Source organism: Argiope bruennichi, chromosome 2 (assembly GCF_947563725.1).
Source record: "Argiope bruennichi chromosome 2, qqArgBrue1.1, whole genome shotgun sequence".
Taxonomy (NCBI): Eukaryota; Metazoa; Arthropoda; class Arachnida; order Araneae; family Araneidae; genus Argiope; species Argiope bruennichi.
The window spans coordinates 67,919,501-67,945,538 of NC_079152.1; the positions used below are offsets into that span (position 1 = coordinate 67,919,501).

A 26,038-nucleotide genomic window follows, 5' to 3' on the forward strand; every position below is an offset into this window, starting at 1 on the left:
TATTAAAGAGACTTTAGCAATTCATCATTAAGGAGAGAATCATTATCATGATTAAATTCTTCATAGATAATGAACAATTACCCCGATTATAATATCAAATTTTTCTGTGCAAAGTCTTAATTATCCCCGCATTTTATTCACAGCTTGTCTTTAGTTTTCCTCTCATAACTCACTTTTATATAATTGCTTCACCTTTTCACTCATTTTGTACATTGTCATACACATTAATTTTATATTTTTACATAGCTTCATACTATTCATTTGAGTTTTTTTCATTGCTATTAATTTTATATGTAATCTATTTTTGACATTTGTATAGAAGATGTCATAAAATTTACTCACGATTTGAATTTTGTGCCATTTGGGCCATAAAGTAATACCAAAGAAAATATAAGATAGCTCATTATTCTTGGGTATTAAAAATGAATCATAGACTTATCAAACAATGAGTTTTCATTGTTGAGTATTATTTGAAAAATAATTAAGTTATACTTGTGACATTCTTGCACAAAATATAGTCGGTGTAACAATACCATACTGTTGGAGAAACAATTTAATTACAGTATGAGTTATTTCCTGGTATGCAATTTCACATTTTAGTGATTTGAATTGCCAAGCCACATCATGCTTTTGCACACCATTGAACTTCTTTCTTTGGTTTTTGTTGAAATCTTTGCCAACAAGCCTATAACCAGCAGTACTACAAGGAAGAAATTGATGTATTTATGACAACATTTAAATAAAATAATAATTTTTTTGATTTTTCTACTTGCAGGCATTGGATTTCTCAAAGTACCGACGATTATAGAGGGACGCATGATGGCGATTGGTAAATCTGAAGCTGTGTCCATGATCAAATTTTCAGCCAAGCACTTGCAGAAGGTATATGTATTCGGCCAGTCTGGTTTACAGTGGGCAACCAATTCATCGAGTAATTCGTTATCTTCATTTCTAGTAAAAAAAAATCAATGAAAGTTTTATTTAAGAAAGATAATAACACATGTATCAACAAGAGATAAAATATCATATTTTTCTCATCATAAATTTTCATAAATATAAATTTTAAGGGATTCTTAGTTATCTTTTTACAAATTATATTCTATTTCACTTGCTTCAAATATTAAAGTTTACGGAAAGAAAGAAAAACTCTCTAAAATATAACATAATTTGGCATCTTATTGGGAATTTTTTTTGATACACTTGGTATTTTCACAAATAAAAACATTCAGACGACATTTATAAAATTAGTAAATGAGATGAAAATCATACAATATATCAAATCGTTTGAACAGATGACAAATTACTAAAATTTTCTTTTTTTCCCAAAATATTGATTTTTAATTTAAAAACTTTCTAAACAGTGATTTTTGTAGTATAAAAAACTTAAATTATCTGAGAATAATGCGTCCACTTGGAAAGTTGAATCTTAGTCTCAGTTTTTGTGAATAAACAGCAATTCCATCATCAGGAAAAAGTTAAAAAGATGCTATAGAAGTTCACTAAGATGAATTACTCTTATGCATTTATCTGAATAAAGAAAATATGCGATTGCTTGTTTATTTTTTACATTATACTTCTGTTTCTGAACTTATTAATTCACTATATATTTTGTCAATATTTATTTCAATAATTGTTGAATTTGATAGGAAATATAGTATTTTTCATAAGTATGTGATAAATTTCCTTACGGCATTTATGATTCTTACTTGAATCAGGAGAATTCTTCAACTGAAAGTCAAGAAATAAGTGCATTATGGCTGTAAACCATGTAGACTGCAATTTTTTAAAAAATTAAAATACATTTTTATTTATTATTTTATTTTGTTCTGTTTCGTTTTGTTGCGAAAGTTTCAAAGCTTTTAATCATTTGAATTTTTGAACAGTGTTTTGGAAATATTTGTTTATATGAAAATCATTTTTTATTTGCATTAGAATTATTTTAGGTAGAGGTAAGTAATATCCTTCATAAAATTATTTAAATTCTGTCTTCTTATTTCATTTTTTACTTACTTAAAATAAAACAGTGAAAAAATGAGTTTTTTGATAAAATTAAATAAGTGACCGCATTAATTTATAAATATGCAGGCATAAAATATTTTAATTCGAAAAATCAAAATTTAAAACAAGTTCTTTTAAAAAATTAAAGAGAAATTAAAGAGAGAAAAATTAAAGAGAAATTAAAGAGAGAAAAATTAAAGAGACTTATAGGCTGTGTTTTTTTGAATTTTCAGAGTAACCCTAGCCATCGCAAAATTTAATTTCAGATAAGAGTTGTCAAATTTTTCTCAAATATCATATTTACATGCGTGAATTGTTTTAAGGAAATCTTTTATAAAAATAATTTGCGTCAAAATTGATTTAGATATTAATACAATTGAGTAAAAAAATATGAATAAATGTTCTTCAATTTTCTTCCTTTTTGTCAAAAATTTGCAAAATTTCATAAAATGCATATTCCACAAAGACGCGCAAAACTTTCTTTAGAAACATATCAAAACATAACTTATACAAATGGTTGTAAAAATTTTATTTAATATGGCACAATCGAAAGAAAATATATCAATATTTATCAGAAGGTTATTGACCATAGTAATTTGGGAATAAATTACCTGGAATCAGGAAAAAAAAAATGTTATAATTTTCTGTATTAATTTTAAAATAAATAATTAAAAATAGACATATTCGTTAGGGAATAAATTTCATACTAGATGTCTAAGGAATCTAAATACAAGACACTAAATATTAACATTAAATATTCGACAGGAATAGCAAGACTAGAATAGCATAACCAACTATTCAAAATACTTTTTACCATAATGGAATCAGGGAACTGCCTTCTGCTGTAGGAAAAAAATGCAAGTGAAATAAAGGGTAGGAAAAATTCCCTTTGTTACGAAATACGTCAGGAAACCAATGATCTTATGGGTATTCTATAAACTCATGAAAAAAATGTTTAATATTTACACTTAAGATGAAAGAAAGGCCTAAGATGTAAAAGGTAATAACTTTCTTTGAAGAAAAAAAATTAAGATTATACGTTATGGAGATGATTACTTAATAATTTAGCTATGAAAATAACAGAGTGGTCTCTTTTATATATAACGAAAATAGCAGAAACATATTAATATACTCGAATTCCATTTCCTTAAAGCATGCACTGAATTTGATAAATTGCTGCTTTGTACTATTAAAATGAAAACTGGCATATGCACAGAGTGATTACATTATTGCTTATTATTTATAGAACATTATACTTTTAATTAAACTCTAATACTTTAAAGTCTTTTTTTGACATCCTTTCTTGTACTTTCAGAACTTAACGATATTTTGGATACGTAGGTGAGGCAAAACATTTATAGCAAAACAATTCTGAAACTGAAAATTGAGAAAGGAATAATTAAAAATGAGAGTTGAAACATGTCAAAAATTACTAGAATCAATAATCGGACGTTTACAAGTCATAATTACAGCAAAGGATTTGGATAACAAATAAAAATAGTAATAGGTAATGATATGCATTTACTAAATTTTTATTTTCATAGAGAAATGCATATAATTTCTGCAACTATGATTTAATTTGTTATTTTTTACTATTTTATAGAAAATGTAATAAGCTATTAAACATATTTATTTCATTTATATGTTTATATCTTTCAAATGCATTGCAATTTGTATTTAAATATTTATATTGAAAGCAAGGAAATAAATGTTTATATATTTTGAAGTTTGAAGTATTTTTATTATCATTTTATTTTATACAGGCAGAGAATTATTATTTACTCACCATCCAAAAATTAATAATTACAGTAATTTTGCAGTTTCCTTAATACACTTTTTACATTCTTCCGTATTTGTAATAATACAAGGAGTGTTCAAATGAAAAGGTACGAAACGACACCGTCGATATAAATGAAGATTTTATTCAAAGTAAGCACTATAGGCCTGAACTCAACGATCCCATTGATTAACGAGGCGAAGGATTCCTTGTTCCCAGAATTCCTGTGGCCAGTTTTTCACAGTGTCCTTGAGTTCGCCGTCCGAGTTGAAGCGCTTCCCTTTCAGATGTTTCTTTAGGGGAATAAACACATGAAAATAGCAGGGCGACATGTCCAGACTGTAGGGAGAATGGTCGAGCTGCTCCCACGTGAACTTGGCCAGTTCCGCGTGTGTGACCTTGCAGACGTGTGGACACGCGTTATCATGGAGTAGAATCACACCCTCCGTGAATAGCTCTGGTATTTTTTTCTTGATGGACCTGCGTAGTCTTTGGAGTGTCTCTCTGTAAATATCTAAGTTAATGGTTCTTCTGTGCTCGATGAATTCAGCAAGTAGCAACCTTGGATGGCGAACTCAAGGACGCTGTGAAGGACTGGGTCTCGTTTTGGCCACATGAATTCTGGGAACAAGGAATCCTTCGGCTCGTTAATCAATGGGATCATTGTGCTCAGGCTTATGGTGTATACTTGGAATAAAGTCTTCATTTATACTCACAATGACGTTTCATACCTTTTCATTTGAACACCCCTTGTATCATATATCAGTAAGAGAGAGAGAAAAAAATGAAGAAATTTAATTTTCAAAAGGCATTTAGTAACTTACTTGAACGCATCAAGAAATTTTTCTGTTCGGAAAGGTAGTCTATAAACTTCTTCTTTTAAGACACTATTTAAGTGATTGCAATTACTATATGCTGTAGATGTGTATACTAAAACCTGAAAAAGATATTACGAATTTTCAGAGATGTTTTCAGAAGTAGAGTCGATTAAAAATGCATATGCATAAAACATGCTATACAAGAATTAATTACTAAAAATTAATTGTGTAACGGTATGTTACCTATCTTCCATATATATATATATATATATATATATATATATATATATATATATACGTATAGAATTGAGGCGATTTGGGCTTGGAGAACATATTTGGTTCCACGGGATTGTGTGAGGAAATCCGAAGTTAAATGTTAAGCATTAAAAAATTTTTAGTAAATTTACATTTTTTTATACATATCAAAGATAACAACTCTTTTACGATTGGTCTTTGAATTTAAAAGCTTTTTTAATAAAATTAGTGATTTTAAATTTTTAATAATTTTTTAATTTTTTATTTATTTATGTTTCAGTAAATTAAATCCCAAAACATTTTGAAGCCAAGGGAGCAGCAGTAGTTGAATTTTTCCAAAGTAGTCCATTTTTGTTTAATAATGGTTGTTAATAATTTATGTGAAGATAATCAGAATCAGAAAGTGCTGGATTATCATCTACTTTTAAGACATCTGAAGTTTACATTCATTGTCATAAGGAAAACAAAGTCGTTAAAATGAAACAGAATATGACTTCGCACTTTATTTCAGATTATTTAATATCCTTCTTTTGTTTTTAAAATAAATGAAAATGAGAAAAAAAGACTATGAATATAGTTTGTTAGAACAAATTTACACCCGTTTATATTAGATGTAAAATTTAGTTTCAAGCTCTGAAACAAAAAGTAGGAGAATACAATTTTTGATTTTTTTTAAATCACAAATAATTTATTTCATTCTCAAACCCTATTTTCAACTCTGCTAAAAAGGAAAATGGAGTTTCATATTCTTACATACAAAATGAATAAAATGCGACTGCATGAAATGTAATTTGGAATTCAGACTTAACAATTGAATAAACAGAAACTCTCCTCTTTGCTCAATTCGTTATAGAATAGATAGAATCTGGGTACAGCAGATTTTTTTTTCTCTATGAATATTTCGTACAGTGTTAAAGTAGTGTTTAGAAAAGATTGTGAGCAACCATAAGATTACAGATTTGATGTGAAATCTGAGTTGAGGAAATAAAATAGACCAAATGTGAAGAGGAGGTTGCCTGTAAGAAACAAACTAGATTGCACAATAGTTTTCGAGGTTGAGAATGAAAAGCACAGGTCATAGAGTTGAGGGGTTATGTCCAAATGGGGCATATGATGCGACGAGGAAATATATAAATTTATACTGAAGTAATAAATATAAATCCACGACCAATTTTTATGGAATTACTTCAGATAATTTGAATATGTAAGTCTTATGACATAAGAAAAGTATTTTTTTCCAAAATTGTTATAGCTACTCTTCATCATGATTACCATCTCTGTCCCAGTAAAATATGAAGTAGTTTTTTTTAATCTGTGTATACTAGCTTTTCACATTTCGTAAAATGTAGTACAAAAAACAATTAATATAATTTTGAAAATTTTAATTCACAGTGTATTTTAACAGTTCCGTATAAAAATTTAAATTCTCTGAAGGTATATTTTTGCTTGATTATGTACAGAGTTTGCAAAGATAAATTACTGTATTCGTCAAAAAAAACTCTAGATTGAAGATTATTTGCGATATTTTAGAATTCCAGAAGTTCGAAAACCATTTTTGGAATTTTGATCCTAACTGAGACAAACATATTTAAACAAAGAAGCAAACATTTCAAACCTCAACGAGACAGTCCCAAAAGAGTAGAAGAGAATAGAGAATTCATTAAAAAATGAGTATTGTTAAAAAAAGCGGTTAAATGAAATCTATGTGAAATGTAGAGAAGTTTTAATCCAAACAGAAATACTTTTTGGAATTCCTTAATATCCAATAAAATTGCTTACCAATCACCTTCAGACATCTTCCAAATGATCTAGCAAAAATTAAACATAAATTTTGATAAGAATAACATTCTCAAATCGCACAAATCTGATAACTAGTACAACCAGAACAAATCTTACTCAGAGAAACAGTGTTCACTGAATAAGAAATCGATAAAATTTTCAAGAACGTTCCAAACGATGCTCTTTGATATAATGGTATCAACAATTGTTAAATAGTTTTTTTAAGTATGCGTCTTCTTGAGTTGACATACATATCAGTAACTGAAAAGTTTTCCTTTTATCTTTTTCAGCTTTAAGGCATTTTGAATTTCTAATATTTTTTTTATTATTATTTTGATTTTTGAGTCGTATACATATTTATGTATTTCTTCATTGTACTTTATCCAGTTATTAGCCATAAGAAAATAAAAATCATCTCCATCTATATCAAAGTAAAATAGAGTCACATAGTGTTAAAAAGTGGGGAATTCCGGTGTTGAAATGCAATTTAATAGCTCTCTATCTGTTTATAAACATTATTAAAGCGCTAGATGGCTTAAATTTATCATCAGAAAAATAGGGGTTTATCAACCGATAAGCAGATCTGAATCCCATTGAACTCGAAGTTAATGTAAAAGTGATAATCATAAATGATTACTCCAATTGGCCCTGAGGCACCCAAAAAACTCCGAATAATCGGAACGCCACGGCGGAACAGATAATGGTTGATGGTTGAGTCCTAACGCCATTACTGACCACGGTATAATTCTTCTTGAAGGAGATATGTTGAGTCATTGGTAGGAGGTGACGAATTCCATACAATATCTGCTCCCACCAAGATGGTGAGAACCCACCATCGTGCTGGAAGTTCTATCCCCATTTCTGAGGTACCAAGGAAGGATGTGAGAACTTGGAAATGTAAAACTTAGGTGAAAAGTATTTTGTATTTTGGCTCCAGAGAATGACCTACAAGTATCCATGAATTAACTTATCTACAATATAAATTATGGATCCATTATGTCGAAGATAACATGCACGAAATGCATATTCAGGTTTCTTCACTGTACAACGAAAAATAAAATACACCATATTATATAGATATGGACCTCCTGTAACGTCGATCTTAAATTTTACAAATCCATGTAGCTTTTTTAAAAAATATATTAAAGAAACAAGAATGAAAATTTTTTCAACAGTCAAAGTGAGCATTTATCTCTTTTGGAAGGATAATATTTTATAAAAATATATCTTAACTGTTTTAAAGAATTTTAACTGAATGGCATTATGAATTAAATACGCATTTGAGATTGAGCTGATTGTCAAAAGTTTAAAAAATATTTTCAAAAGTCGGATCTGCACTATTAAGAAATATTTTACAATATCAGGAAAACTTCTCTTCAGTATGTAAGGTTTCTATACCTATCTATACGTATGAAATATTTGGACAGAATTTTAAGAACGTATGTAAAGCACATTTTGAGAGAAAGCTATAAGCAACTTCAAAAATAAGAGTTTGAGAAACTGCAATTTAACAGGAAAATTCTTGCCTCATCAAAATATTCGAGCATAATAGTTCTAAATCTATAATTTGCCTTTAACTTTCTCTTTTATTTTACCTTTTTTCATTACTTCTTCCATTTAAACTTTTATTTACCGAATTATATTACCATCAATTTTTCAATGTTATTTTTTGATCATTAGACACTTTTAGTGTAGAATAAGCTTAGGAAAGAGCAGAAATATTTGTAATTAAGTAAAACAACTAATTTAATTATAATATTTTTTTATTTTTGTCATTGGCTGATATATACTGCGTGATGTAGGAGATATGCCCTTTTATTGTTTTGAATATTACAAGAAAATGTAATGATATTATTAAGATTTCAGCATGTACTTTTAAAGACCATTAGGATATATGAGGTTAATCGCAGATTAAAGTATACTTTGTCCTCAAATACTTTACCAACTTAACAATAATTTTGAAAATTCATAAACATTTTAATATGACGAACGAAAATATTTTTTTTTACTGATCAAGTGACTAACTGCTCCCTTATTTAAATGAAATGAAATTTTGCTGGAGATATTGTTTGGAATTAAAAATTATTGAATGTCACTACGTTTTTTCAGATATAATCATCTTCTGGCACGATATCAAATCTTTTAAGACATATTTTGGAAATTTTATAAAATTGTATCCTTTGCATAACCAGAAAAACAGCATAGAATATGCAGAAAAAAATTTACTTATGCATATCCTGAAGTATTTGAGAACAAGTGCATGAGGCTTCAGAAACATAGTCATCTAAAATTTCTCAGTAGTTTTCAAAAACCCATTCAAACATAGTGTGATTCATTCAAACATACTGTAACAAACTGAGTTAATTTGTAATAATCTAAAGGGAATAATTCAGAAAGAAATGTACAATTATGATATCTTAAAATGAGCGAAATTAATAGATCACACTTATTTGCAACATCTAATTTTAGGTCTCTTTTGAAGATCTTGCAATTAACAACATCTTAAATGCATTTACAAGAATATCCATGTCTATAATAGATTAAATAATGTTTGAATTGCATAAGATGGAAAATGATCGTCAATATCCGGTATAATCCCTTTTTTTTCAGACCGTTTCTATAATTGATTTACAATTCAAATGTAATCAGAAATTACGGGTCTCCTCAGTTTAACAGATCATTTTAAAACGTTATTTCCCTTTAAAAATATATTACGTTAAAATACTTAAAATATATTTTGTTTAAAGTTTCTATTAGATAATTCAGAAAAAATCAAAGCTTTAAAAATTCCCACACATAAATGGCTGAAAAACGTCATGACACAGCATAATAAATCAGCGGCAAGCTTAGTTAAAGCAAAACAATAAGAAGAAATGTACAGATACGTATTGATAACAAGTAAAGTTGACCAATAAAAAAAATAAAATAAATTTGAGACTTTGTAAAAGCAGCTTTTTGTTATAGGTTCAATTTTTACATTTTCATCTGACAAAGAAAGTGAAGCACGAAGATAAAAAACTTATTTGCCATAAAAAAATCATTTTAATTAATTTCTTCTATGAGCAATGAACCCAAAAGACATATTTTCGGAAATATATTGAAATGGAGATTACAAATACTCAAAAATATATAAAAATAACGACTTTTTGAAAGTACTTAGTGCAGGATGTTACTGATTCATCCAATGAGATTGTTTCTTCGTGTGTGCGATAACAGCTTCATAGAATTCACTAAATAACATATGCTAATATCTGCTAACAGAAATATTAGGTAAGCGTTCGTTAAAATAACATTTGTAAATATTTATTTTTTTAAAAAACAAGACATTGTCAAATAATTTATCAATGTTTAATTGTTGTTATTTCTAAGTACAGTTATTTGCATTATATAAGCAAGCACAGATAAGTATATTTCTTTTGTAATCATATTTTGTAAAATATTTCGGGATTTTGATGAATATCTGTTTTTAGAAAAGCAATAACTAAGCATAGCGAAAAATTATTATTTAATGGGATGATAACGTAAAATATATAAAATGAAAAATGAAGAAAAAAAAAACACGAAATTGTTTCTATCTACATTATGTAATGAGTCTGTCCCTGAATCATTTTATTTGTTTAATGTCCCTTTTCAAGTCTACTAATTTCCGAATAATTTGAATCCAATAATCGAAAATTACATATATAAAAGTTTCTAAAAATGTATATATTCATTTGTGGATAATTATGCAAATGGGATTCAAGTGCACTTAACATTTTTCTGCATTTTAATTTTTATTAATTCTCAACATTAATCGTCAGGACATTTTTTTGAAGGATTATGTTTAAAGCATATACAAAAGATGCATATGTTATTTAATATATGTTTCTTTGTGTGTGGGTTTGCACTGTATTAAAATTGATATAAATAATACTTTTTACAGATTAAACCAAAGAATACTTACTTGAAATTTTTTCATCCGCCGGCATAATTTGATTATGCAATTCAAAGGTAAAATAACGTTCAAAAACATAAACCTAGAAGGAAGACATTTTTTTAACAAAATAAAAAAATTTCCAATAAGAAACATATGATGATATATAAATTTGATTAGTTATAATCAGAAGGATAATAGAAAATATGTGATTTTTCAGAAATTCGGATGACATAAAGCTTTAATTTTTGAAATTAGAATTTTAATTGCATTTTATCACATATCGGTAGTTATCAACTGATAGCATGATTATTCGGGATGTGTTCCCTTTATTCAGAATGACTGACTTTTCTTCCTGTGATTTTTTAAAATTTTATACTAACACAATCTGGAAAATTATCAACAATCTTTAAAGAAATTCAATAAAACTATTAGTCTGTAAAAGCCAGAAAACTGAAAGTATTTTTTTTTGTCGTAATGCTCTGGAGGATTGAATGCAACTAAGTAAAGGCCTGTTATATCACCTTGTAATTTCTGTTATTTCCCTTTCACTAACGCAAATCGAATTAATTAAGTAAACAGCAACAAAAAAATTTGGAGAAAATCTATTGATAATTTATTTTTTTCTCATTTCAAATGGATGAGTGTTGTGGATTTCAATATGTTTCAGAATGAACGTACTGAAATATACACTTTTCAGAATGAAAAGTCAAATGTTCGCAATTTCGTTCCTAAATATTGGCAATCGTTTAATAAAAGTAATGTATTCCTCATTTTTGCCATAAATAACATAATCTATTCCACCAAATTATTTTTGATTTGAATATGATCAATAATATGAATATGTATTTTTAGGTAGATAACTTTTTTGGAGGCAATTTTAAAGATAGTTCTTACGACATCATAAAATTTCTATAAGTTTCTACAGTAATGGTATAAAAATTTTCCTTTTTTTAAATTCTCAATGTTTAAACTTCTTGTGTGCCAACGAGTATACCACAAGGCTTACAAACATAAATCAGTTCACTATTAATAGAGGAAGTAATTTCAAATATAAAGGATAAAGTCACAAAAGCAAAAAAAAAGGGGGGGGTTGGAAGGGGACAAGAAAATACACTAACACAAACAAAAAATAAAGCAAAATTGCTCACATACTAACGGAAATATACATTAAACGATATAATGCAATTGGAGAAGCATGATCAAATGAAAATAAAATATTCAAAATACAAATAAAAAGGCATAAAAATATAAATGCAAAAATGTAAATATATGTAGCCAAACATACAGAAATAAAGTCTAATCGATATGAGGAAAAATAATATTAATAAATGTAGAAAAGAAAGCAAAATGAAGAGGCCAAGCTATATTTGGGCCTACAAATAATAAAATTAATAAATTTGGTGCCTTCAAATAGCAAATGTTTGGCATCCTGGACTGCACCACAGTAGCAGGAACACCTGTCAGTCAGTATCAAATTGAAGTCTTTTAAATATGCTTTAAAATTCCCATGTTCAGTCAGAACCTGGATAAGAGCTTATAATTAGACTCAAAGTAGTTAGCCTTTAAGCATCTAAATAAATTTCTTAGTGAACTGAGAAATGTTTGATGATTGATACAAGGTATTTCATTTAGATATAATCTTATCTTTAAAGATATTCTGTAAATAAGATTTTGGAATGATATTAAATAATGTTGTCGTTTCTTTGATAAGCCATTCGATACGTTCTCTGCTACAGGTTCTCTATGACCTCTAACAAAAGAAAAGAAAGCTTGAAAACTCTTCTTCGAAGAAAACTGAGATTGAATTGCATTTTAACAATTATTTGTTTAGGGAATATATGTTATTTAAGGCATATAAAGATAAAAGGATATCGCTGCAAATTAAGAAATTCCATGAAAAGTTTTCTTTATCATAAATTAAAGAAACTGTTGGGGCTATGCAAATCAATTCTGCCTGAAAAACACTACATACGTCTTTTATTCTGAATTGACAAGTTTCAATTTCATAAAATCTTCGAAAATAACACATTCCAGACCAACCTTTGTTAATTTTACTACCATCAGTTAAGGAGACAACAGGAAAGTTACGTTCAATATTATTATGATAACTCACTAAGTTAAGAAAAAAAAAATTCAGAAAAGTGGGGAGATCAGAAATTTAAAGGAATCATCTAGACTTTTATAGGTCAAGTTCTTCATTAAGTTCTTGAATTCATTTTCATGGGTTATAAAGATGTCAATAGATGGAAAACCCAACATAGGAAACACAGCTTCAGAAGCTACCGGTCTATGCCTAGAACAAATTTCTTTGAATTTTTCGCAAAAGCTGATAATTTATTTTCTTCTTTATGGCAGAACCCCAGATTGGAGAAAAAAAATTGATGCTGGCATTAAATATATTATAAATATTAGGGCACTGAAATTCATGCAATTTCCGCCAGTTTCATTGCCTTGACAACCATTTACATGTTTTTAGCAACAGTATTATATTTTCAGTTCATTTAATGGGGTTTTTTTTAGTTTCTTTCTCCAATACTCTTACAATATCATCTTTGCTTGACTTTTGTATTATATTTTACCCTTACTTGCTGATTTATGCTTTACCTTTTAGGATTCACGTTTGATTCTTTCATGTTGTTTCCCATTTTTTTTTTCTTTTTTTTCGATTCCACTGCTGATATGATTCTACTTAAGAAAATGTTTCTTATGAAATGACTTTAGGAAAATTTTTCTTATGAAATGATTTTAGGAAAATTCTTCTGTTAATTAATTCTAGAAGGAAAGCACTTTATATATTTATGTTTTTGTACATCTACGTTATCTTAGCACGGTAAAATAGTAATGACTTTGACTGGATTTGAAACTTCAAAAATATTAGAGGAAAGTTTAATCTTTATCTAGTTTCTAATTGAATCAAGCTTACAAAAGGGGTTGAAAAGGTATTCGGTTTGTAATTTAACTTCCTTATAACTCAAACTACATGAATTATAGCTATTTTATCATGCACAATTTTTTGTTAAAATTTTTAATTATCCGAAACCTTTTAAGATTGGGATTAAAACAGAAATTTTATTCAATTTCCGCTGATTTTTAGTTCAGCCTTTATATCTGCACATTCATTATAATTTCTTATAGACTGAAATCTATCCAGCATTGTTTCATTCACTGTTTTATTAACATAGCTCCAAATTTATAGAAAATACATGAAGAAACGACTGAAGAGGAAGCGAACTTTTCTTTATGCCTCCAGAAAAACATGCTTCCTTTCTAGCAAGATAGTAATATTTGAATGTTCTTCTCACCATGTAAGCAGATACTTCAATTTACTTTATTATGCCTTAAAACATACCAATTTTATAAATAGTTTGGTACTCTAGGATACAGTGGAGTTCTGAAATCGAATATAGTTCATAAAATGTAATCAATTCTGAGCAAATACTCTTAAAATTATTGTAAAACACTCATAATTCCCCATTTGAAAATAACATTACAGCTTCTAAACGTTTTGTTCAAAGTTGATGCATATAAATCACTGACGCATATCGGAATAACTTAAGACATTGTCAAATGGCAAACTAATATGCCATTTTTATAGCAAGGCAATTTGTATGTTATCAATAACGCTGATTCATGCGACAAGGATGATAAATAGAAAGATTTGTAAAATGAAGATATACTTCAGTATTGGATTTCCAGCCATCTTAAATTAATGCATTTGATATTTAATTGGTACTTTAGTGTAACATCAAAATTATAACAAAATTTCAAATTGCTGGAATTTTTAGTGAAAATCAATTCCAAGAGTAATAACCCCTAGGGAAGTTGACATTAGGCAACAGATGCGTGATACCAAAGAAGTTGTTTCACCAGATAGCTAGGATTAACTCAGAAAATCATTGTTAAGTGTAAAAGCCTCAGTATAAATTGTTTTCAAGAGAAAAATGTTTCCTCGTAATTTTACAAGAAACCAAAATATAAAACCCACATAAAAATGCATGAATTTAGAGAATAAGATATTAGCATTCAAGTCAAGAATAGTAAGGTGCAAATGAACATCGCCATATAACGATGATGAGAATGTGAAACTCATTTATAGTTGACAATTATCATGGTTTGACATTTCTCCTCAAGGAGGCGTTTCTGTGAGTTTCTTAGTAAGGGATCGTTTCATAGATCTCTTATTTTAAAAAAGGGAGATCTATGCTGTTGCTTAAAGATAAAAAGATATTAGATCTTTGGTTGATTTTTCTTATCTTATATCTTTCCTGAATTCATTTCGAATATTAAAAGTAAGCCCTTAATAAACGAAAGATCTTATAAAACAGCTTAATATCCCTAATTTGATATTTATTTTTAGGAAATGAAATTGATTATAAACCCATTATTTTTTCAAAATTTTTATCTGTATCCTGAAAATCAATTTTACATAATATTTTTTCTTCTTCTTTTATAATCATATTACACCCGCATAAAATGTTTACTTCTCGAGTAAAAATAAATTCTCATAATCATCTTATATTATAAATTTTTGAAAAGAAAATGCAAAATAATATCCGTTGATATTATGCTTACTTCAAAGGTTTCGTGAAAGATACATTAGCTGCACAGTGAAATACAATAGACACCTCTTCAAGTAATAGGCGGATATCTTCTTCACTCATTCCTAAATTCGGAAGAGCAACGTCTCCAGATATTACGTGAACTTTGCTCAATAGCTCCGGATTCGCTTCTTTGATGTTATCGAAAATCTTAAAAATACAAAACAAGAAACATTTTAGTAAACACCGAAATATCAACTTTGATTGATTTTAAAAGCTCTTTAACGACAATCCTATTTGAAAAAAAAAAGCATTTCATTCGTAAGTTGGTTTGGTTTGTTTAATTATAGAAATTTAGTTCAGATTTGAATATAAAAATATTTTTGTTAAAATATTATTATCCATTTACATAAAACAATAATGAATTTAAATCTCAGTAAAAAATCCATTCATGGGTTTTTGTTTGGTTTAGCAATGCCTGCTTGAATATCCAAAATTAAGCAAGAGGTAATTGGAAATATAAAGATAAGGTAAAATCTTATAGGGAATTGTAGTGGAGAAACAATCAGCGTAAAATGTGAATGAGAGTCTTCATGTCAGCAATAAAGAGGGATTTCAGTGGTAATTATTTTAAATTTTTATTATTTGCTCGTCGTTGCCAGTATATTGCATAGTTCTTTGTTTTGGAAAAAAATGTTTGCCAGTTAATAACCGACTGATTTGAAACATATCAGTAGCGAATAGTAATTCTAATGATTGCTATGGAAATGGGCGTATGCATACATTCGTTTGCCATTTTATTGCCGCTATTATTGCCTTGCTCTCGTTTCCCAAATAGCATTTCAGACGATAAATGGCTACGTCATTAAAACTTAATTACATTTTCTGCTTAACAAAATGCACACTAAACTTTGAGTCGTTCTTTAAAATGGAACGAAACGAATATATACAAAGTAGAAAAACATGGGCTCTTCTTTGATATACATGTATAATTGTTTTTGCATTGATTGTTTCCTGTAAAATCAACGACTTTCATACGACTTTCGCCAAATTCAAATGTTGTTAGTATTCGTATTCAATTTTTAACTCCATTGTTATGACAACGTCACGGTATTGTCTAACATTCAGGATGCCGAAAAATATAGTAGGAGTATCATACTATGTCTCATTCAATAGAGTTATCAGAAAGACATTAGATTCTATTTGCAGAAAGAGAATCGTTGGGCTCACCAAATCGACAAATATTCAATAACTATTGCTCTCAACGCTAGTCGAAAATACAAAGTCAATGATTCACGTAAGAAACGTAGGAACTGATATGCATTGACTGGTAAAATTTTTATTCTTTAATTATTTGCCAGGTTACCTACTTTTATCTTTTGTGGATGTCTATCACTATGATGAAAGTTCTGAGTCGATGATGAGAAGGCATTGGGATTACATAGATTCCTAATATGATTGCCCAAAAGTAAACAAAGTTTAATATTTTATTCTCATCTCTCGGGTTAATAATTATTTTATAGATGTATAATTTGATCTATTATATCATGCTTCGAGTAATCTGCAATGTATTTTTAATAATAATAATAGGAAAGACAAGTAAGATGCATTTAAATTGGAATGGGGAAACATGGAATGAACAAAACACTTAGAAACATAAAAATATTGTACTACATTTGAGAAAAAGTGAACAATATTTTGAATACCTATGAATACCGAATCCCTTATGAGCAATATTGTAGATCATCTAAAAAGCACTAAATTTTTTAAAGAGCATCGTAATGTAAAAAATTTGGTGCAAAAGTATTAGTTATTTCTTTCTAATTCATTTAATTTGAAATTTCATTCCAAAATATTAATTAGAAAAAAAATTCATTTAATGTCGAATATTAAATAATATTCTACAATATTGTGAAAACAATACTGAAAATTCTATTAACCGCTCTGAGCAATATTATGAGCACTATATTGTAAATTCAATATTTATCAACGTAGGTCAATACTATGATGATTTTGCTGTAAATTATGCATTTAAAAAAGGCGATCTTATAGTTCATCCTTCACTTTTATACGTTTTTTCTGAAGTGATCAGATAGTATACATACATTCTTTGATATTTTGTATTTTATTTATTTAGTTATTTCCTTAAAGCAAAATAAATTAATTTATAAAATAATTAAAGATGAGTAAATAAAGGAAATTAAAAGAAATAAAAATCATTCGAATCATTTAATTCGACGCATATTATAAATGGAACATGCCAAAATCACTCTGTTTAAGCAGACTATCAGCATTTTGGTGAGCAGCACTTGTTTTACAAACAACTTTATTGTATATATATATATATATATATATATATATATAGGAATTTTTCTGTAACTAAGAATAGTGAATAATTTCTTGATCTATACCAGTATATTTAAATATTATTATAATCTAATTTGCATATTCTATTTTAATAGCTAATCTTAGTTACAATTGAAATCGTTTTTTTCATTCACTTTAAATCGTATTCGTAACTTTAAATTTTGAGATAATTATTAAATTAAGAGTATTATCCTAAATTAAACATAAAGTACACGAAATTTCAACTGAACCAGCACTCAATTACCATAATCGACATTCGCATGGTAAGACCTCACTGGTGCACAGGAGAAAACGCCACATGCGGCCAAATGGCCTAGGTTTCTAATTTGAAGGTAAGTGGGGAAAATAGGAGCTTAGTAATCTTAAATTAAAAAGAAGTTCAAAGATGCGCTTAATAATGCTTATTTCAATATTCAAATATTTAATTCCAATTAATTTTAAGAATATTTATAACAATGAGTAATAATTTGGTGAATACTAAAAAAAAAAAAAAAGTATATCACATAATATTGGAACACAATATTGATCAATATTACAAAAATATTTTATTATACACTGTTTCAATATTGTAAAACAATATTATACCATATTGTTTTCTCAGTTTTCACAATATTGTGTTTATTTTACATTCCAAATTTGTTTTTTTTTTATTTTAACACTTCTCTCCAGCTAATCTAAATACTGTTCTATGAAAACTGAGGAATTATATATATATATATATATATATATATATATATATATATATATATATATATATATTTATTTGACATCAAACTAATGTCATTAATGTGTTTTGTGAATTATATTATACAAGGCACGCAACGAACTGGAAAAATGGCATTAAAACGATTTACATCATGAATGAATATATTCTTGAATGAATATTGTTCTTTTTAATTTGTACTGGCTTGGAGGAATTTACAAGGGTATAAACTAGTTCTAATTACCGTTTCCAAATATTGTATAAAATAATTTTGTTAACCGGTCGTTCCCCAAATTTAAAATTTGTGAATCTCAATCATAGAAGATATATTAAAAATTCTCAAGTCGTAAATTAAACATGCAATTAGAGAAAAAGGCAACTATTCAAATAATATGAAATAAATTATATTTCTGCCTGGCATATTTTGAATTAGTCGGCATTTTGTTTACTATTAATTCAGCTTAACTTCTAATCTTAGGACTTATGATACGATACGTTGTGTTATGATAATCTATCATATCATAACAAATCATAAATGTTGTGATACGTTATACAGCAAGAATTAGTACAACGATCAAAAATTTGCCGTATTTTTACTAAATGGTTTTTAATATTAAGTTCAACATTTAACAATCCTTTATTTCCATACCTTTTTACTAAAGATTTGCTGTTTTCTATCCTCTGGTGTCACATTTTTCTTTGATCTTAGAAGTATGTAGATGTATTTAACTCCAGGGCAGCATCTTAACAGAGTTTCCAATAAAAGCTGATTTGAAAAAATAAATATACATTTCAGAATATGATTTTATTTTATTAGTTGTTATTCAACCTCATTCATTAATTCCCTTGAATAAAATCGAAAAGAAATAATTGAACATTAAACAATAAATAATGGATAATGTTGAAGACTTTATACTAAATTTATGAAAACTGAATACAGCATGCTAAATTAATGAAAATTGAAACACTTTATGCTAAATTAAGGAAAATTGAAACACTTTATGCTAAATTAAGGAAAATTGAAACACTTTATGCTAAATTAAGGAAAATTGAAACACTTTATGCTAAATTAAGGAAAATTGAAATACTTTGTGCTAAAGTAACACATGATTGTATAAATTATTATAAAATAAATAATAACGTAGTTGCAAATAATAAAGTAGCGTATTCGGCCAACTACATTATTGGGGAAAATCTATATTAGATATTGCTTTATGAATTTTATTTATATTAAGACTGTATTTTATATACTGGTACATAATAATTATCTTCTAATTTATGTAAGTATCTTTTCAACATTTTTCAATCTGGCACTATATAATTAGATTTATGTTTAAGTTTCAATATTTCATAATTAATAAATCAAATTAAGTTAATCATTGTTTTTGGATAAGACAATTCCTACAAGTTCATTTCATGAATTCAAAAATAAATCAGAATAACCAATACATTCCAAAATCAAACTAATCGTCTTTGATAATAGATGTTTTAGTTGTTTTAAGTTTAGCAATGTTTTCTCATGATGAAAGTATTTTGAATCAAAAATTTATGTAAAAGCTTTCCTCAAAATGTTGCTCATGGTTTTTTTAACAGTTTTACAAAAATTATCTTTTATTTATTCCTGCAGTTGGCATCTTGGATTATAGGCTGATGATCCAGAAAATTTCGAATCGAAGGTCGGAAATTGATGCTAAATAACCATAACTATTTTATGTGACAAGCCAATATTTTTTGTCCTTTTTTATTTTTATTATTTTTTATTTAATCACTAACAAAAAATAAAACGCAAAGAGATTGTTCGATCATTAAAAAAAAGAATAAAGTAATTAATTGATGTCAAATCTTTATTATGCAATAATTTGAAAAGGAAAAAAAAATCAAAATTTTTCTCCATTCTTGTTTTTAAAACTTGTTCTTTGACTTATCGTTGTTTTACATTTTTCAACTATCAAGCGGTAGGTAGGGAAAAGTGAGATTATTCCATTCACCTAAGGGAATTTTTAAAACCATATTTCAGTATTCATTAAATGAGAAGTGACAGTATTCCTTTTTTTTTGTCCAACTAATTTTTTTTAAATAATCCTTTTTAAGAATATATATATATATATATATATATATATATATATATATATATATATATATATATATATATATATATATATATATATATATATATGCTTTTTTTCTCATTAAGGTCAAAACCACGCTCTAAGTGGAAGAACTTCTCGCATATGAATTTGAGCTGACATTTTATAAATTATGAGTAAAAGGCATTGTTTTTTTATAAATTCCCATAACCTAACTGTAATAAATAATTAAACTTGTGACTAAATTTTAGATTTAGCCGCATGTTAGCTCATATTAACCTCAGGTTTAGATTAGCCTTTAAATATTTTAGAGAAATCAGGAAAAAATTATAAAAATAAATATCATTGTTATGGAAATTTATTATAAAAAATTCATGCATATTTCACATCTACAACAATCTTTATGATTCCCACCGGAACAAACCTAGAAACTGAACTCATTACCACCCCTACAATTTTTAAAGCTTAAATTCCTACAGCATTGAAAGCCCAAACCAATGTCCAAAATGGCATTATCTACCCTTTCCCAGAAAAATAAAAAGCGGAATTACTTTGTTCCTTTTTGTTCCAATATTTTAACAGGCTTTTACATTATTATTATAAGGTTTTTTTTTCTGTATTATAGATTCGCTCTTCAATTCATTTGCACTTCAAAAATTGCCCGTAAAATTTAAGGAGGTTTTGAATTTCTATAAATTTAAATCATCGATATAGTTTATAAATGCTGGCTGGGTATTTTTTTCATGATATTGGTATAGCGCGCTTAACAAATGACATTAACAAATCGAAAACGTTTTTGTCTATTTTTTTAATCGATTTGATCTGGTTGAATCTATCAACATTATGCACTGAATGCTCACAAAATGGCCAGGTTAGTTTTAGATCAAATACAGAGAATTCTTATTCTTGGGGAAGTTGAGAAAACCGCTTTCCTTCTAAAGTGATTCGCTGAAAGATTAAATTTTCGGAATCTGTCAAGTGTAAGAAGAATTTCTCGAATGAATTCAGGGATTTCAAAAGTTTTCCTTTTCTCTGAATTTTTGGCTTCTCTCAAAGCCAGTTTATATAGCTCCATTTAGTTAAGCCTTGATCGATCATCCCTTGTTAGTACTTTGTATATAATTTCGAATACAAATATACAAAAATATACAAAATATCCATTAGCCAAAAGATTTTGATACAGAATAATACCACACACTTATTTTGATGTGGAGTAATGTTGTGGTGATTTATTCCATGCAGAGTTTATTTATTCAATATATATTATTTCGATTAAAATATTCTAAATTGAGTGATCATTAGTCTATTGTATTGAAAAATACCAAATCTACTGTATTTGCAAATGAAAAATATTTTTTTTTGAAAAATAGTTTGATCTTTAAAACTAAAAACATAGGATTATAAGGAAAATAGCAATTTTTTAACCCTTTCACCGTCCTCTCCTGTCAGCAAAAATTTGGTTTTCCTCTGTTTTTCGTCGCAATAGAACAAACAAAAATTAAAACTCAAAGAAGTAAACATTTACAAAACATTTAAAAAGTTTTAAAGTTTTAAAATGCAGAAGAACGCTTGAAATGATTTACGGCCACTTGCAGAAGTTTTCACTTGAACGCGCTAGATGCTTACGGAAGACGAAAAGATTAATATATAATGCTTTAAATAAATATTAGAAATTAGATAGTATTTATTATAACTCAATTATAAAGTTATTAATTTTATTACAATAACCATCTAGGCCTGTGGTCCACGGCCTTTCCCGCCTTGTTTACTACTAAAAATCAATTGTCTTCTATCAGTATTAGCCCTCTCTTCTTTATATGAAATATTTATGAAGCTAATAAAAATGTTTTGCTTTTATATTCTTTTAACTTACTTATATACAAATAAATGGATTAGTTATTGATAAATGTCCTTGCTTATACTTTTCAACTACTAATTCATTCATGTGAAGGTAACCGTTTGCGTTTTTGAAATTTTATCTCTGTGGCTTAATTATGAGAGTTATGTGCTTTGTTTTGTTATTTTCGCAAGCAGATTTTTAAACTTATTGTCACACTCCTAGGATATTCAAATGAATTAAAATTACGTTGTAGAGCATAGATTGTAGTAATGAATTTAAAAAAAAAATAATAATATTTAAAAACTGTTTTCAATTCAGTAAATTATATAAGATATCAGTTTATGAAATATATAATTTGAATAAGTTTATTAAAATGCTTTTTATATAAGCATTATTGACATTTTTTAATGTAGAAATTCATTTAATTTTGGTTATTTTTTAACATTTTAATCTTTATATTCATTTTTAAACATTGTTAAATGTTGCAAATAATTTTTTAATCAAATTTTCGACGAGCTGATAAAAATCATATAAAACAAAAATTTAATTAATTTAATTTTCATTTCACAATGCAGTATAAATATACATATGTAAATAAAGCCATATTATGGATAACATACTATCATTGAAATTTTAAATACCTATCATATTTGGAGGTGAGCAATAATTAAAATTAAAAAAAAATCATATTTTTGAGCATAAACGTGTAATGATAAATAAAAAAAAAAGAAAGTGAAATCGAAGTTTTTTAAAAATCAGATCAGCTGAAAACAAAATATAAAATTGAAAATTAATATATATATATATATATATATATATATATATATATATATATATATATATATATATATATATTAAAATGAATTTTGTTCACAGAATTAAAATCAATCATAGTTTTCTAATTCATCATTATAAATCAGTATTTTAACTATATTTAAACCTCAATATGTACTTACAGATCCAACAAATCCTGTTGATCCTGTAATAAAGACGCTCTTGTTATGGTAAAAATCCGCAACTCTGGGTAAGTGATCATCTTCAGCACTTAATCCGAGCATTTTTCAAATGGTGAATACTATAGGGTCCAATTCCTGCTTTTAATAAGAAAAGTTATCAAATCATTAAAATTATTATCTGCATGTCGGAAAATGCAGTTCATTGTATTTCAGAAAAGAATATGAGATTCTAGCATTTTAAAATTGAAGAAGTCTTCTGCCAATATAGAGATAATTGATCAACGACATTGAATTTTTTTACAGAAGTATGTCAGATTTACATTTAGTTACATGCCAGGATAAGGTTTTGTGTTTTCTTATTAGCGACATATTTTAACGCTGTTTATTTCGCCCATACAATTTCTATTCATGTTAAAATTGTTATGTTAAATATGAAAATGTTAAATATGAAAAATATGGAAGAAGAAAGTTTTACTATAGTAATAAAAAGCTCAATCTCCGCAAGATGACAAATTTCGGTATTTCAGATCTCTCTGAAATTGGAAAAAAAAATTCCATTATATCCACCTGACTATGAAAAAGTAATTTAAAAGACTCAACAAACTAAAAGAATAAATCTGATCTCGAAGATCGAAATTGCCCTTCCCATTCCCTTCAATTATGTTAACCTTAAAAGAATCTTAGTTCTTATTAAGATTAATGATAATGTTAACAAAAATGCAATTTTTTTTTAATATTTTTTTTAGTTTATGAAAAAACAATCTATAAACGAAACGAAAAGAAAATAATGACAAATTGTCATTAGTTAAAAGTCATAGAATCGTATGTTGAAAAAATGTTACTTCTACATTGAAAGAATAGTCGTTCTCTTTAAATATGCTAACTGTAAAATATCGTAAATAGATTTAGGATAAAGTCAATAAAATATCTTGCCTTAATCAACTGAACTCTGCACGTTATGTCCTTGAAGCATGGAGAACAGAATATCTGGACCAATATGAGATAAAAACCAACATAAAACTTAAAGTTTACCTTCTATTAAAAATAATCTTAATGTTTGAATAGTATGAATTGCTTCCATCAGAAATTCTATGTACCAACGTCGTTTTCTACAAAAAAATAATTATCTAAAAACAATCTCATTCTGCGCAATTGATCTAATGTTCAAGAAATGCTCTGAGGCGTGTGGCAAGATACGACTGGAAGTCATGCCATAAGCCGTCTTCTATGATTTCAAAAATCATGGTGATGTCAAACAATGTATCTTGTATAAATATATACTCTGTTTTACACCTTACGCAATTACATAATATGCAATATGTAATTATATAGTTTGTAATTACATCTTATGTAATTATATACTCTATTTATGTTTTTGACCATTTGCATTGATCAAAGCATAAACTTCACATAACAAATATTGTTTTTGTTATTTCATACTGAAATATCTTCCTGTATTTGAGACTGATTAAAAATTTCTTTTCTTTAGCCTTTTTAGAGTGGATTTAAATGCTCAGAAATAAATTAAAACTTTCTTCATTCCAGATTTTTAAAAAAATTTTTGTTCCAATTTGTAGCATGTAAAAAAAAATCTACAAATAGAGAAACGCTTTTATGATATTTAATATGATTGACATTTTCGAAATTTCTGAATAAAAAGAATGTTGTAATAAATAGATTGATGTAAAAGATTAGTAACTGACATTCGTACATTGTTATATGAAAAAAATAAAATATTTGCTTTATAAGTCGATTGCTGAGGTTATAAAATATAAATGCTCTCTCGGTAAATCAGCAGAATTTCAGGCAATGGCTTTTCAAATGAAAAAAAGATGAAAAAATAATTTTCGTTAATTTTTATCATGATGCTTCTCTTCCACGTTTTGTCAATATTCACTAATTCCCTGAAAAAAGAAGACATATTGCCCATGATTTTCTTAATTGATGAAGGAATCATTATTTTTATAAGTATTGGCATGGCAGGAATGACATTATAGGTTATAGATTAATGCATATGAAGACATTAAGACTCAAAATTTTATCCATATTAGGGTGTAGGAATCAATAGTGACCAAAAATGCCCAAGAAATAATATCAGCTAAAAGTGCTTTGTGCTTATCAGCTAAAAGTGCTTTGTGCTTATCAGCTAAAAGTGCTTAAAAAATTTTACAAAAAGGATATTCATGAGTTTTATGTATTGTTCGACATGAAATGCCTATGTGTAGTGCCAATTGCCATTAATGTATTTTAAACCACTAATTACTTCTCCCACATTTTTCCATTAATAAATTCACCGACACAAACTGCATATGATAGAAAAACCAATAAACATGTAGAAAAAAAGCATTGTTGCATTATTTTTCCTCTGTGATTCAATTTAAAGTATGCGAGTACGTTAAATGGAAAGTATGCATCTTTAAATTTTTCAATGTGATTTCACAAAATGTTTAAAACTCATCAAGTGATTTAAAATTCGTTTATTAAAAACAAGCGGCACCTTTCATGCATAAAAACAGTATTTTACTTTCACAAGAGACGATAACAAAAATAATACAATTGTAATAAAATATGTTATTATTCATGAGAAGAAAGAATGTTAAAAAGAATTGAATCCTTTCCCAGATACTTACCAAAAACAAGAAAAAGAATATATTTCTATTTGCTAAAAATCCTGTTTTTTGTCGTTAAAAATAGAAGCGTTCCTTTGTCGACAGTGTCGATTCACTTGTAGCCGATTTCACATTCAGCAACATACATGCAGCTAATTTATTATAATGGGGGAAACTATTCAGTTATTTGCTAATTACTTCCCACAGCAACAGCTAATTACCTTCAGTAGATGATTAATGCATATATCACAATTACATAGATCAGCAACTAACATTTTGAGGGGTAAATTATTTCAAGAGCCAATGAGAATGATTCTGTGTTTTTGACTGGAAAAGTTGGAGATGCGATTAAATATTCATAGTAAAAATGCGTAACTTCTGGAAAGGGAGCGAAA

The 26,038-nt window shown here is 27.4% G+C and overlaps 1 protein-coding gene across 2 annotated transcripts; it reads right to left on the bottom strand.

Annotated features, from left to right (window-relative positions):
* Window positions 1-581: 581 nt before the first annotated feature.
* Window positions 582-25,775, bottom strand: LOC129989259 (putative fatty acyl-CoA reductase CG5065). 2 transcript variants are annotated; one of them, XM_056097667.1, is made up of 7 exons: window positions 25,665-25,775; window positions 23,035-23,169; window positions 18,801-18,917; window positions 15,116-15,291; window positions 10,571-10,643; window positions 4,600-4,712; window positions 582-951 (listed from the first exon to the last, which is right to left on the bottom strand). In XM_056097667.1, the coding sequence occupies exons 2-7, from the start codon at window positions 23,134-23,136 to the stop codon at window positions 597-599; spliced, it is 936 nt and encodes a 311-aa protein (XP_055953642.1). In that variant the 5' UTR covers window positions 23,137-23,169; window positions 25,665-25,775; the 3' UTR covers window positions 582-596. The 2 variants fall into 2 exon arrangements, with proteins under 2 accessions (XP_055953642.1, XP_055953632.1); XM_056097657.1 differs by having other exon boundaries at window positions 23,035-23,172.
* Between the last annotated feature and the right edge of the window lie 263 nt (window positions 25,776-26,038).